The 16218-nt window shown below is 32.8% G+C and overlaps 1 protein-coding gene across 2 annotated transcripts; it reads left to right on the top strand.

Moving 5' to 3' along the window:
• Positions 1-859: 859 nt before the first annotated feature.
• Positions 860-15017, top strand: LOC125077318 (inactive hydroxysteroid dehydrogenase-like protein 1). Of its 2 annotated transcripts, XM_047689235.1 has the most exons (7): positions 865-953; positions 1028-1129; positions 9108-9230; positions 12261-12371; positions 13181-13401; positions 13998-14225; positions 14449-15017. In XM_047689235.1, exons 2-7 carry the CDS (start codon positions 1069-1071, stop codon positions 14554-14556), a joined length of 852 nt encoding a protein of 283 aa, XP_047545191.1. In that variant the 5' UTR covers positions 865-953; positions 1028-1068; the 3' UTR covers positions 14557-15017. The 2 variants fall into 2 exon arrangements, with proteins under 2 accessions (XP_047545190.1, XP_047545191.1); XM_047689234.1 differs by having other exon boundaries at positions 860-1129.
• The last annotated feature ends 1201 nt before the right edge of the window (positions 15018-16218 follow it).

Raw genomic sequence — 16218 nt, forward strand, 5'->3', positions numbered from 1 at the left:
TCAATAGTATGAGAAAAGCCAATTCAAATAAGAATTTCGCGCTCACCTGTGTCTTGAGCAAATAAAACACTGTCAATTACATGTATTAACATTGTATGTTGCGGTGATGTTCTCGAAACGGTGATTACATAACTGGTAGAATATTGTGTCTCTAAGAAAAATCACAGTTAACAAAAGAATATTTTCGTGACGCTAAAAATTATGCTTATGGACACGTAGATCTTTGAATGCATTTATAATTTTTGGAGATTTTTTCAGTGCAATCTGCTACAGGTTTGCAAATGTACCATTTAAAATTAATGTATTAATGACTCTTTTAATTTTTGATGACGCACTTGACATTATTAATAACATAAAGATTTATAAGATACTAAATTTAACGATAACAGTGAGTTTTACTCTAACAAAAGCATTGTTTAACAGCTCATCGGTAGGCGATAATATTAAACACCTGGTACTATAATTTGGTGCTTAATTTATTTTTAACTGTATTTTGTGTTAGATAAGTACTTCCATATATATATCCAATTTCCACACGATATCCTTAACAGAAGAGGAGGCCTTGTCAAACAGTAGGTCACTCAACTTGACACACATTAAATTATCCTACGCATTTAATATCATTTACAAATTAAAGCTGATTAGTCTGTTTTGACTAGCATCTCTCTATTTTATATCTAAGCATGTTTAATGGAAGAAAATCTAAAAGGTTGGGTCACACGAAAATAAAATTTGGTTGAGCGATTCAAAGATAAATAAATGACATAATTTTATAAGTTTACGATCAACTGTGATTACGTAGTGCGGGAGCCGGTATCTATCTAAACGTATAACTTACTGCTCAGTCAGTAGTCCAGTACACGCCGCACCGTCATGTCATAACGACGCGTTACTTTCTAAATCGTGACAAAATACGAACACCAATCAAGTTCAGAATATTATCTTAAAATCCTGTGCGTGTTAATAATCATGTATGTATTAGCTTTGGCTGTAATTGGGGCGATCGCTGTAGCAGTTTTTGTTATAGAATCTCTATGGAGTCTCTTCGAATTGATCAGTTCATATCTGATGCCATATTTTATACCCACCGAAGTGTTACCCTTGTCGAAGAAATTTGGATCTTGGGCCGGTGAGTGATAGTTATATTTGTGATTTATTACCGTCCGGTTTGATAGTTTTGTGAACTAAACGCGTGCATTCACCTTTGAAATTGTCGCCTTTGACATATTTACCTATATAAATATCCAAGGGTCGCATTTCTGAGTTAATCGCTGTTTGATTCCGGTTTTTATGCGGTTTACTTGTAACCTTGATTACGAAAAGTTTATGGGTATTATTTATTTTTCGCTTTTACTGTGTATTGTTCTCGTTTAAAATAATTCCACTAGAAAATATATTACGTCAGTAGGTTTTTTATGCTCGATTTAATCAAGAACATATAGTGAGTCTCATAACAAGGAATGTAGGTGTACTTTAAATTACATATTATAATTTTTAAGGTCAATAATAGACTGCGTGATCGCCTTATACACGACATGTAAATGAATACAAATAAATGGCATGTCTATAGACACAGAACGTTTAATGTCTTCCGCAGAGTACAGCTTGGAGAATATGCAGAAAGAGTCAAGTCTCCTCTTGATTAATAAACTTATCCAGATTATAATGTTGTCTTAGATTTTCGCGATTATTACACATTGAAATAAAACTAGTTTTTAACGGATTTAATCGCGTATATTAATTATTTTAACATTATTATTTTAGTGTTCGTGGTCTGCCCGTGACCACGAACACTGCAAAGTGCTCGAAACGTCGGGATGTTAAAATAATTAATATACGCGATTAAATCCGTTAAAAACTAGTTTTATTTCAATTATCCAGATTAGTTTGGGTAGTCGAGCGTCCAGTTTGTACGGTTGAAATTCATGATAATTACGGTTAACAGCGGTCCAAAAACCGTATATGGTCCTGCACCCAATGGATTGCCGTCTCATGTCATACTTATGATCATTAACACCTACTCAATTTGTTCGTCTACTATACTTAAAGGACTGTGGATACGGTCGAAAGTATCAACGAAACAGAAAATATAAAAATTTCTTTAATCATGTATTGAAGGAGATAGGAAACTATACCACAGATTTAACTAATTACATTACTATGATTTGATAAATTCGCCATTAAGCTTTATTAATGATTATAAGATATAGTATGTTGAAGCAGATTTAATACCTCGGCTAATTTTTAGTTGAGATGTATTTTGAACACGTTTTTGAGTTTTTACTTTTTTGTTCCAAAAACAACTACTAAAAAAAACTCCCCAACCAAGTTGTGCCTCCTAAATTTTGCCACCCTAGGCCCCGGCCTACTTCAATACTATAGAGAAATCTGCCTCAGATTATATCTTGTGAATTAAATTATGTATTATAGACCAATCACTTAATAAACTATATAATTGGCTAAGGGAATACTTTATTAGTATTCATGATACCATAAGTGCCTATATATTTGACACAATGCAACATGGCTACATGTGAGTAAGATCAATGCGGATGCCCTTATAGTGTTAGATACAATAAAATACATTAAATGATACACACACTAAGCCCACTGTGATAATAATATATATTGTGTTGTAAGCGAATTCATATATTTAAATATAATTACGCATAGCTATTACTTTTATTAACAATAAATGTTTCTTAAAAGCTGACTAATTTCGGTTTAATGTGATACGGCTATAAATAATTTAAACCTTGCTTTTTTTATTTGTTTAATTAAATATCAAATAGCTTATTGCGTGTGGTTTATCTTTATGACTGTATGTGTTATGTTCGATAAAAACAAAAAATCAGCTAGTTGTAAAATTAGTATAAATATAAGAGATATAGATTTAGCATGTCAAAGATAAATGTTAATCTGCGCTATGGATTGAAACTTAATCCTCTGGGTAATCCTGGATTGTTGCAAGTCGTTAATGAATCTATTAAAACGCGCAGGCCAGTTAGTATAGTTAATAGGCGAATTGAATTTTTTTATTGTAAAAGTCGTGTTTAATGATAAGAACCTAAAAGTTAAGTTTTGTTTGTTAGTTTTTTATATATGAACAGAACTTAAATATTACTGTAGATTTTTTTACAGGTGCAAAAAACACGTCGGGCCCAATATTTTCGTGTGCCCTATAGCCCCGGAATATGGCGATGCTCGCATAATCCGATGGGACGGTAAATCCAACTCGATCAGGTTGATTTCAGAGGCAAGATCATTTCTTTCTTTTACTAGACACGTCCCGTGTAAAGATTTATTTCCCAACTTCGGGCTACCATTGACAATTGGCCGAAAAACGCAATATTCCAGGACGTCAAACATCTACTATTGGAGGCATTTTATTTTTTTATATTTATTTATTTCTATCAGTCAATAAGGCGACTTTATTATATTTCATAAAATAATATGAAATAGAGTTTCTTTAAGTATAACGTGCGATATGAAATTTACGTTTGTCACGTCGATACTTAAATTTAAAGTGAGTGAACCTGCGCAAGAGCAACTACTTGTATACTAAGCCCGAAATGCATTGCATCAATGTGCCTTTTTCCAGTTAAGCATTAAAAAAAAAGTCTTATCATTTATTACCTTAGTTAGATTTTCAACCAAGACACAAAAGTTTGACAAGCTTTGTTTGTATAAAATCATTATACAATTATATCTACAATTACGCAAAAGGCAAGTTACCTTCGTTCACATTTTGTATATATTGTTTATAGAAAACAATAGTGATTATTGTGAACTAAAAAGTGACAGTACCTAGTTGCTTTGTTACACAATGTCGTCTTCAAAGATGCTTCGAATGTTTCGTCATGACGTTGCAAGATATAGCGGTCCTTAAGTCTTGGGTAACACACAGGTCAAACGATCTTCGTAACCGACGATAAAGAGAATGATAATGTTTTTATATATGCGATACTTGTCTATTTATTTAGATTCTAAATAACTTGCTGTCAATATAAAGTGTATATTACGACAAGTAAGTAGGTTTATTAAATTTTTTTATCACATTTTCTTAACTATTCCTTTTTTTAAGTTGCGCTTCTATATGTATGGTTATATAGTTGGTTACTTGAATGTTATAGTAATTCGTTTCACTTTTGTAAACATTAGCAAATTTCCGTTACAATAAAATTTATGAAAGTTAATTTTTAACTAATCGATTGAGATGTGTTTCTTGTACGATGAGATATTATCAAACTCGTTTGGAAGTTAATAACTCGTTTCGTGCGTGGTATAAATATTAAACATACTTATTTAATTTTTAACCGACTTCTGTCGTATATTCGTTTCTTACATATTCTTATTATCTTAACAATTTAGACAAACGATGACTACCGCATTTTCCAACTACGAAAGGAATAATATAATAATTACTACATATATTTATGAATGAGCCATCAACGCGATTATATAAAAGTTTCGAAATTTAAAAAAAATTATATCAATTTCTGTTATTTATGATGTTACCGTCTGTTAGCTAAACTTTATTTTCAGATGGCAAACGATTGAATTTGTTACTTGGTAATTTGTTTCCTTCGAAGACCCGTAATGTGAGGAAAATAAATAAGATGCGAAATGATTTATAGATAAAAGAATAAATAAATATGTAATAAACTATATTATATTATTTGTAAACTGTTTCTTTAATTGTTTTTTATAATCTGTAAGCCGGAACTGAAAAAGAACGTTTCTTATTTTTTGTGGCAAGTTTACCGAATACTGAATCATTTTTTTTTGTAATACATTAAATCTAATTGTATAAATGTGCGATAAATAAAATATTGTTATTTATTTATTATCGTTGTTATTTTTTTTTATATATTAAGCAAAGGAACAAATACTTCGTCTTACAAGTGTTTTAGAATTATGTAAATTTGTGAGATGGCTGATGTAATACTAAGTGTCCATCAACGGAAACCATAATGTGGGTATACAATAGCTTTGGCAATACTATGTGAATGTTCACAGTCCGAAGACAATTGCTTAAAGCTATAAACTAAGAAATAAAAATGTATCTTTTTTTATATGATTTAAAATTATGTATCACTTTTATTTTCCTACATGCCTGTGCAGTTTTGTGATTAATACGCGAATTATGATAATGTCGATTAGTTAAATGAATTAATGAATTAAAATATAATATAATATGTATGTTCTTGCTGTCTTTACTTGTAGACGTTTCACGCATACTAAGATATCTTGTATGTACGAGCACACTGTTATTAGTAAAAATGCCCATTGTTATTAGTAAAAATTGTATGTTCACCTTCGTGAATAAATAGATCCTTATTGCGTATTTCGACTAATTTTGGTTGAATGAATGATTTCTTAATGTTTTTAATTGATAAAAACGATCGTCTTGTATTGTATCTAATTTGGTTAAGTTAGAGGTTACATACGGATGTACATTGCGTTTGTAGATATTTCCGCGTTGTTGTTTTTTATATCCTTTTAATCTATGCGATCGCGCGTGCGTTAAATAATATTAAAAAAAAGGTGTAAATTCACAACTTACTTACGTTTTCCTTGGACTAAGGTTGTGCGTATATATTTATTACGGCTTATAGAATAGATAATCTGCATCCTGCATACTAAGCATCTACGTTCGATAGTGGAGATCTATTGTACCATAAGAGTGATGGAAATGAGAGTGTGACTTTGTTTGCGCACACTCTGGTGTACTGTAATAAATTCTGCGCTAGATCACATTAGGAGTCTGTAAATTTTCCACTGCTGGGCTAAGGCCTCCTCTCCCTTCGAGGAGAAGCTTTGGAGCATATTTCACCACGCTGCTCCAATGCAGGTTGGGGGAATACAATGTGGCAGAATTTCGTTGAAATTAGACACATGCAGGTTTCCTCACGATGTTTTCCTTCACCGCCGAGCACGAGATGAATTATAAACATAAATTAAGCACATGAAAATACCGTGTTGCCTGCGTTTGAACCCGAAATCATCGGTTAAGATGCACTCGTTCTAACCACTGGGCCATCACGGCTCGCCTGCCTGCGCTCGATGTCTAGAGCGAATTCTTTCGGAAGCATTATCATTACTATTGATTACAAAGCAACAACTGCAGATTGAGATACAACGTCTAATATTTCTCATTCTTTTTCATGTTACAAATGACTGTCATCACATTTCTGTCGTAATATCACATAAACATTGGTCAATTACTTTGATTTGCAATAATATGTTTTCGCTTTTTATTATACTGCCAATTTAGAAATATATTAAACTGTTTCAAAATAACAAAGCGTATTATTGTATGCCTGAACATGCACTGTCAGATATCTTATATATTAATAGCGTAAGCCGATTTTTGTCCAAGTGATTATTGAACGATAGCTGCACGTAAAAAATCGGTCATTGTCTCATTTTGAAGAGCTCCAGCCGTAGATGTGTAGAAAATTAAAAAGGGATTCTTGATTGCATGTTACAAAATTGTTACAATTTAACACAGAATTAATTTTAGAGAGAGGAAAAAGGGAACTCGCCGGTTAGAGATTAGTAGTACGGCTGTATAAGAAAAACGCAAACAAAATGATTAAATCCATTCTAATTGTACTAATGCTAATATTAAAAAGAATATTTAAAAAAAGTTTCATCACTTTGACGCCAAATGTTGATAAGTGATTTTCAATTTACGAAATTCCTAGAAAAATCTTTTGAATAAACGCGAAGTTTCGCGGAAGACGCACTAGTTATATATAAACAGAGAAAATGACATTTAGACAAAGACAATTTTACAACGTTTTACCAATATGTAATAATCCTAAAAGGAAATTAGAGGAGGAACTCACAATATTGGTCGAACAAACCATTTGATTTATATATATACAGATGAATAAAAAAAGGAATTGAATTTAATTATATGTCAAGTGATATCTTCACGTAAAAAAAATGGCAGTTACTAACATTTTTAATAAAGACTAAAGTTCAAAATGTATACACTCCATTAAAACATTTCGCATGAAATCGTTCAACGCAATATAACATTCGACAGTTTCGCAACCATCCGAATTTTATACACGAAGCCATAATCTCGTTGCCGAATAGTCGGTCACGGCCGTAGATAAAACTATTGTAGTAACCGATTTGTAACGGGGTATTGATTAATATTTTCAAAATAATTAGCTGTTCGGGGTGTGATCTCGGTCGATATTATAAAACTTGTCATTGTTATTGTAAAGCCATTTTAAGGGTAAGCACACACATGTGTATGATACCAATGGTAGTGGTCAGGTGAAGCGATAGTCGAATTCAATGGCGGGAGGAGTTTGTTGAATTAGTCGAAATTTGGTTTCTTGAATAAATACCATTTTTAATGTCATCGAAGTTGTTATCGAAATTTTTAAAATTTGTTAAGTAGAAAAATTTAAAAGAGAAACAATAACTGTTGGTAGTATATAATATAGCAGATATTAACAAATCGTAAAATCAAAATATACTTTATTCAAGTAGGCTTTTACAAGCACATTTCGTATGAAATGAATCGTAATTTAACAAACTATGAAAAGTGAAGCAACCACCGGTTCGGAATGCATATTTTACCGAGAAGAACCGGCAAGAGACTCAGTAGTTAGTCTTTTTCAACATTTAAAAATACAAAGTCATGATAATTAAATACAATTATATAGGTATGTAATATATCCTGCCTAGAAGTCAACGAGTATTAGCTCCACGCTTTTTTATCATCTGCATATATAATCTTCTATTGAATAATATGCCTTCTTTACCAATGTATTTTTTTACAAATGATTTGGATTTGTGAATCGGCAAAGTTAAAAATGTCTGCGGTATTTTATTATAGAAATGGAATGTGCATCTATGGTTTGTTGATCTTTACTGCTCATGCCAGTGGAGCATACTTTAGGTTCGATTTTTAAAGATATACTATACTTTAATCACATCTTAAATAATATTATAAATACGAAAGTAAGTCATTTTTTGGGTCAAGAAAATGAATGTTATTTATATTCATTTGTCAATTACTTTTGGAATTTTATTTATATTCGATTAAAGTGTGTATTCGAAAAGATATGAGAACGTTTAAATTCAAATTTCATGGCCGTTTACTTTCGACATGTAATATTACGACCGATTAAGAAAGTTTTTAAATTTGACAGTTCTAACCTCATTTATATTGGTCATAAGCCTCATGAGGTGTTTTATAGAAAATTGTTTCATAAATTATTATTTATTAAAAACGGTATACATACGTTGCTGTAACCGTACGTATATAAACGGATGATTATTAGTTCATATAAAGCTCAAAGAAATATAGAAATATATATATCAACTTTATTTAATTTTAACTACTTTAATCTAATTCATATTTAATCGATTTATGTCAATAATAATAATGAAAAATAAAAATAAAACTTTATTCCACGTAATTATCCACTTTCATTTTATTCCCAAAGTTCAACTTCACCGCCATATAAAACGCAATTTTTTTATCACATCGATTCAATGTCAAAGTTCTTTATTTGTCTACTCCTTCGATTGAAATAAGCTATATTTATATTTATTAATTGTTAACTAATAAGCAAATATCTAAGTTTAAATAACGAGTACCTAACTACGCTATTATTTGTTCTTAAACATCACTTAAAATTACTAGAAACAAGATATTCTAGCTTCAAAACTTTAAATTATAATTACATTAAATATATAATGTTTAAAACGAAATATTTAACTTGATAATGTAATAAAAAATGTTTTATTATAATTAGTTTTTGTCGAAATCGTCTGCATGAACCTCGCTTCTTTTAAATCTATTATTACCTTGATACAAGGATAAGAGGCCTTTGTTGAACAGATAATAAAAGGTTATTTGCTGAGTTTCTTTCGCCGGTTCTTCTCAGGTCAGGGTGTTCCTTTTTCCGAACCGGTGGTAGTGTTTAATTTGACCATCAATAAGTAAGTGTAATGCTTCTATGTTGAATAAAGGAATTTGAGTTTGGGATTTCTAAATACGGATTATTTAGAAAAATAAATAACCTTTTATGTGCAATTACATTATTAAAATATATGAAACTTTTTCTTCGCAGCAATTACAGGCAGCACTGACGGTATTGGTAAACAGTACGCGCTGGAGCTTGCGCAGAGAGGTATCAATGTTGTCCTCATCAGCAGAAACGTTGAAAAGTTGAAGAAAGTCGCAGATGAGATCGGTAAATTTTAATTTGTTTTTTTTTTTTATTTCATTGGTTGGACGAGCATATGGGCCACCTGATGGTAAGTGGTCACCACCGCCCATAGACAAAGGCGCTGTATGAAATATTAACCATTCCTTACATCAACTATGCGCCACCAACCGTGGGAACTAAGATGTTATATCCCTTGTGCCTGTGATTACACTGGCTTACTCACTCTTCTAACCGGAATACAACAATACAGTGTACTGTTATTTGGCGGTAGAATATCTGATGAGTGGGTGGTACCTCCCCAGACGGGCTTGCACAAAGCCCTACCACCAAGTAATTTATTTTTTCATATTAAAGACGGCATATGTAAAAAAGTAACAAAATATCCCGCTGCTACGCAAAGGGCTTATGTGCTCTGATAATGTTTAAAGTTCATTCCACTACGATGCTTCAATGCGGGTTGGTTGATACTTGTGTGGCAGAGTTTCATAGTTTCTGACAATTATATCCTTACCCTACCAAGCTCGGGAAGAACTATAAAGACAAAGTAAGCACATGACATCTTAATGGTGCTTGCCCGGATTTGAACTAACAACTAAAAACATATAATTAATTAATAAATATTTTATTATTCACTGAGTCATTAGAATTTATATAATTATAATTATATAAATTCTAATGACTCAGTGAATAACACATATAAAGAGAAACTATGAAACTATATAAAACTACCTAGATTTGCATAAACGCAATATAAAATAACTAATATATAACAGTGAAAAATTTCGATTAAGATATTCTACACATGTTTTTAAGTGCTCTGGGTTAACTGAGGTTAAAATCTTTATTTCTCAGATGAATTTAATTCAATAAAAACGAAATTAAAAATACATACAATCCATTAACAGTCCGTAAATTTACCACTGCTGGGCTAATACCTCCTCTCCCTTTGAGGAGAAGGTTTTTGGATCATATTTAACCACTTTGCTCCAATGCGGTTTGGTGGAATACACATGTGGCAGAATTTCTTTGAAATTAGACACATACAGGTTTCCTCACGATGTTTTCCTTCACTGGGCACGAGATGAATTATACACAAATTAAGCACATGAAAATTCAGTTGTGCTTGCCTGGGTTTGAACCCGAAATGATCGGTTAAGATGCACGCGTTCTAGTTATGGGCCTTCTCGGCTCACAAAAATACATAAATCTTGTTTTTTTAGGAAAAATTATTAGGGGAAAATATAGGTATATTTTAAATGATATAGCAGATGTTATACCGCACATTGAATGATGTGTACTTATTGGGAATTCAAGCGTAGTCCACACATCAATGCAAAAATGTCTAATTTAAAAATATGTTATTAGAAAGTTATTAGGGAGTCCTTCCTGATAGTTATTATTTCATTTATTTTATCTTTATTTTATTATTCACCAATACTTTAACTAAATTTGACATTTGAATTAACAAATTTTGCATGAGGTGCAATAGACCTTATATCTAAAGCAGCGATCTCTTCCAGCTTCCAAGTAACCTTCGTACAGAGGACTGGTTGTAAAATACCTGTGGCAAGGGATAAAATTATTTTAAATTTCGAATAAGTAAATAAATAATTATGTAAATGAATGATCGGAGATTTTTTGTAAATAAGAAGTTAGCTAAAGAGTTAACTATAAGTGTAGGTACGACTACAAAACAAAAACGAAATCAATTAACATGTACGTGTAACGATTGCTGTTAATATTAAAACCTAAAAATAAAGTATCCGTTAAATGTTTAAATTTCAAATGTAAACATGTTTACGTCAGCGAGTATTGGTTCGTGTGTTCATCTTTAGTGATATCCATTCAGTTCGTTCATTTATATATTAAGAATAAGAATTAAAAAATATATATATTTGAGACACGAATGTTAGACATACAAAAGTTATATAAAAAATATTTAAGAATAAATGACTTTTTCATTAGATATACCATTCATGTCGTTAAATTTAGTGTCATTGGAATAGTCTACCTGAATTTGTGCCTTTTTTATGGAGGTGGCAAACGCGATGAATTATAAACACAAATTAAGCACATGAAAATTCAGTGGTGTCTGCCTAGGTTTGAACCCGAAATCATCGGTTAAGATGCACGCGTTCTAACCACTGGGCCATCTCGGCTCATATAATATTAGACTATTTATAGATTTATGTCTAGATAGCGCATCGCACTATAAAATAACTAAAAGAAACGAGCCAACTTTATTATATTGGTTTTCGTGACATGCTTGACACTCGCCGAATGTCATACCACATTACTTTTGTGCGTGTAATTAGTGGCCAACTGTTGGCCTCTATATTTTTCGATCAGTTATCAGATTTGACATTCCATCTGGACATATTCATATTCAAAGGTCTAAAACTCATTGTCTTTGTTTAATTAGAGTAGGGCGATGCCAGAAGACTCTATCATAATAATTATTAGTAAAACAAGACAATAACTTAATAGTATTAGCGATACAGTTACAAGCATCAAAATACCATAGACACGTAAGTTTTTCATTTCATGTTTCACGAAGGAGACATGAAGTGAGTTCATCCAGAATAATACTGCTGATTGTTAGGCCTTGAATCGTATTTATGTTTCGAAAGCCTAATGATTTTTTGGTGAAATAAATAACGCCCCTATGTAATACGAATTGAAAATGAGAGCCGAGATGGCCCAGTGGCTAGAACGCGTGCATCTTAACCGATGATTTCGGGTTCAAACCCAGGCAGGCACCACTGAATTTTCATGTGCTTAATTTGTGTTTATAATTCATCTCGTGCTCGGCGGTGAAGCAAAACATCGTGAGGAAACCTGCATGTGTCTAATTTCAACGAAATTCTGCCACATGTGTATTCCGCCAACCCGCATTGGAGCAGCGTGGTGGAATTTGCTCCAAACCTTCTCCTCAAAGGGAGAGGAGGCCTTTATCCCAGCAGTGGGACATTTACGGGCTGCTAATGCTAATGCGGTAATACGAATTCAGTAAATTTTCCTGTTTAATATTACAATTTAACAATTATGTTTCAGAAAAATTACACAGTGTCAAAACGAAGACTATCGTGGCGGATTTCAGTAAGGGGACCGAAATATACCCCCACATCGAGGAGCAACTAAAGGACATCCCTTTGGGAATTTTAGGTATGTTACAATGTTACAGCTGAAATTGAATAGTGTACCTATTTAATGTAGATTTATTTAAATAAGTATTATTTTTTTTAAAGTTATTTATGCTAAGTATTTGAACATCGAGAATAATAACGCAAGGTGTCGTGAACGTCCGGTTCAAACGAATTGGTTTTGCTATATATTACAAGAATGACAATGACATTATTTACATTAGAAAGATAAAGAGAAGAAAGGTCACCTCGAGGGGGCATGACGCTTTGTCCTTACGTTCACTCTACTGTAAGCACGCGGGTTCACCACTTCGTTCCAGAATCTCTAATGAAAAAAACATGGCTACATTTAATAGCATTAATAGTGTTTGCGGGAAACCTAAAAAGCACTTGCCTTGCTTGGTAGGGCTTTGTACCGTCCACCGTTTTGTTGTATTCCGGTTTGAAAGGTAAGTTGAGCCGGTAATTACATGGACAAGAGACATGTTGACATGACATTCTAGCACCCAAGTTTAGTGACGCATTGGTTATGTAAGGAATGGTAAATAGGGCCAATATTTATGAGCGGTGGCCTATTTGCCCGATCTCTCTGTCATCCATATTATAAAATATTATTATTTAAATGTTTGTAGTTTTAGTTTAGTATAGGAAGTGTCTAGGAAGGACGCACTGCGACGTGCAAATACTTGAGTAGATTGAGCTAGACGCGTTCAACAGATTATATATAATAATAATAACATGTTGCTGACTTTATCCAGTCGTTGGAAACGATTTAATAATCATTAACTCGAAGTCTGTTTTTTCTGACAAATTAAATTACTGTTTTTGCAGTGAACAACGTTGGCGTTCAATACGAATACCCGATGCCATTATGTGAACTTCCAGCAGCCAAGGCTTGGGAGATCATTAATGTGAACGTGGTCGCTGTGACCTCAATGACACGCATGGTACTGCCGGGTATGGTGGCGAGAGGCCAAGGAGCTATTGTCAACGTATCCTCTGGTTCAGAGCTACAACCTCTTCCTCTGATGTCAGTGTACGCAGCCACTAAGGTAAACATAAATATAGTTTGATATTATTGGCTAACTCAGGAAGATCGTTTCTGAAAATTTCGTAGCTAACGAAGGTATGTATCGACCTCGAACTTGATGCGGTGTGTGGTTGCTTAACTCTTCTATCAGCTCAAATGAAATGTATTTTATTCAAGTAAAGTTTACAATAAAACATTTTTGAATCGTCAATATTTCAACTCTACCACCGTTTAGGAAAGCAGCCTCCAGCGAGAGGAAAAGGAAAGAAAATCGCATAGTTCCTCTTTTCAAATAACCGTTTTAAATCTACGACGTTTTTTTAACTGTTAAATTTTTAAGTAAAGCTTAAATTTTTTTGAGACGTTCACGAAGGTTAATTGGCTCCATTTCTATGTAACGTAATAGTTTTATTGGTGCTTGTTTTTAACAAAAAATATTTACTTAAAATTTTTGGTTAAAATTGTCGATGCCTTACATATAAACCCTTTTTACTTGAATCGCCATTTTACAAAATACATTTACAAGTAAATCGAAATGAAATATCTATGGAGTGCCGAAGTAAGTAAGAATCAAATTCTTCGATCTATAAAGATTCCAAATTCAATTTAATTTTCCAGGTTTACGTTCGAAACTTCACATTTGCTATACGAGATGAGTACAGTTCAAAGGGTATCCATATTCAGCACCTCTCGCCTCTCTTCGTGTCCACCAAGATGAACAACTTCTCCCAGAAATTGTTGGATGGCAACATGTTGGTGCCCGACGCAACCACCTACACTCGCCACGCAATCACAACACTGGGCAGAGTGCAGAACACCACAGGATACTGGTTGCATGGAATTCAGGTGATTCTCTCTATTTCTTGTCTGCATACGACGAAATCTAAACATGCATCTAATTTGTTACCACAACATACATTCTATGTCAAAAACCACTGTACAATTCAGTAAAAATTCAAATGCAGATTCTACGGAGAAAAATGTTATTATCTAATATTGTAACTATTGTATTATTGATTTAGGTGTTTTGAATTTTGTCGGCTAACATTTATTTTTTTATTATTTTCAGTACTTTTTCATAAAATTGGCGCCTGAGTGGATTAGGATAAAAATCGGTGCTCAAATTAACCGGGAATTTCGAGAAGAACACATGCAGCATCTCAGAACTAAGATATAATCAATTGTAGATAATTTAGTACCAATTTTTATTATTTTTTCGTGTTATTTAATGGTAAAACATAATTAAAATCATAATGGAGTCGTAATTAGTGCCCGGTAAACATTTATTTTATCGAATACTCATAATTATTATTGTATTCATTTCAAACGACTCTTGTTTTCCAAGAAGTAATCTCAGACCAAAGAATCTTTGTTCTGAGGGAATAATATATGTGTAAGTGAAGTTGTTCGTTGACGGCATTTAATTTAAAGTATTGTATTTATTGTTGTTTTGGTGCTTCAAGACAGTTTCACTATGAAAATCATATGGAAATGCACAAAATTAACTCGTCGTAGTCGTCAAAATGCGGGGACCATGATAGCCATATAAGACATAGTTAAGATTTTATATTAAAACGCTAGAAATATATTGTGATATTCTTATTAGGGAGCGAATTAAAATTAAATGTTTTAAGAATGTATTGCTTTTTTTTTAATTTTTCGTCATTTCAACTGAATTATAACTACGATCATTACTAAAAATATAACAACAAAAAGGTTTTAATCAAAAAATTCGATGGCTGACATTTGTCAAGATCGCCATTTCATTTAATGTGCGATTGTTAGTTTGAAAAGTAATAATCAAACAGTATATAACAATGTCGAGTATTAGAAGCACTCCGAGGACATCCCAAGATGTGGAGAATCAATTTGTAGGGCAGAATAATGAGGCAAGCAATAATAACAATATTTTTATACGCTGTTTACTGTTCATTTATCGATAACTTTTGTGTGTGGTCTCTTCCGCGTTAATTACGTCCCCGCACACGTAGGGAGCCTTTCATAGACTATACCTTTAGTTTTAGCTTGATTCAGGGAGATCGTGCGTTTAATTAAAAAAAAAATAACTTCATTATTATAAAGGTAATATGATAATTTGATACCAGTGATGATTGCGTGCTTCGTGGCTGAAAAATTGTGGTGAACTGTTAGCCGATCGACGTGATCTTAACTTTGACAGCGTTTTATCTATGTTATTGCGCTATATAATTAAAAAAGTAGTTAAAAAAACAACGTAGTTAGTAAAAATTATACAATAATCTTTCAGGACGAATATAGCTCCCGTTGGACCTTGTCACACATTAACCAATCTCTGCTCTCTCTCCCTGATGATCCAATGTGGAACTCCTTGATCTGCGCTCTTGTGTTAATGGCTATTGTGTCGGTAGCAGTGGACTTTGATAATATATTGACAAACATTTTCGATATTGTCTACAATATTGTGTACGCTCTCCATGTACTGACCATGGCGTATAGTCATATGATCAATTCGGAAGATGTCAGCTTAAGTTGGTGGTCTTCATGTTAGTAAAGTACCGTTTAATTGTACAAAAGTAACAGCCAGTGATACTGGTAGGGAAATACCTCTTATGAAGATTTGGTACTTATACTCCATCACGTGGTTTTGTGTAAACGTATGCGTCATTTCGTCACACAGTTTTTTTTATACGATGTTTTCGTTTACCGCTGAACACTAGACTAAAAATTCAGTGTTGCTCAGATTCGGACGTGACATCTTCGGTTGCGATCGACCTGTTATTGTTCTTAGGTTCACGAATTCTTGTTTAATTGTACGTTTACATAGTAATAACATAAGATCAAGTGCCGCATCAAATTGTAC

This window comes from Vanessa atalanta, chromosome 3, assembly GCF_905147765.1.
Source record: "Vanessa atalanta chromosome 3, ilVanAtal1.2, whole genome shotgun sequence".
Classification (NCBI taxonomy): domain Eukaryota; kingdom Metazoa; phylum Arthropoda; class Insecta; order Lepidoptera; family Nymphalidae; genus Vanessa; species Vanessa atalanta.

Excerpts from the sequence above, each read along its gene's own strand:
- LOC125077318 (XM_047689234.1), top strand. The coding sequence starts at position 970 with ATGTATGTATTAGCTTTGGCTGTAATTGGGGCGATCGCTGTAGCAGTT. Across the intron at positions 1,130-9,107 it reads GAAATTTGGATCTTGGGCCG|CAATTACAGGCAGCACTGAC; the intron begins GTGAGTGATAGT and ends TTTTCTTCGCAG. Across the intron at positions 12,372-13,180 it reads CATCCCTTTGGGAATTTTAG|TGAACAACGTTGGCGTTCAA; the intron begins GTATGTTACAAT and ends CTGTTTTTGCAG.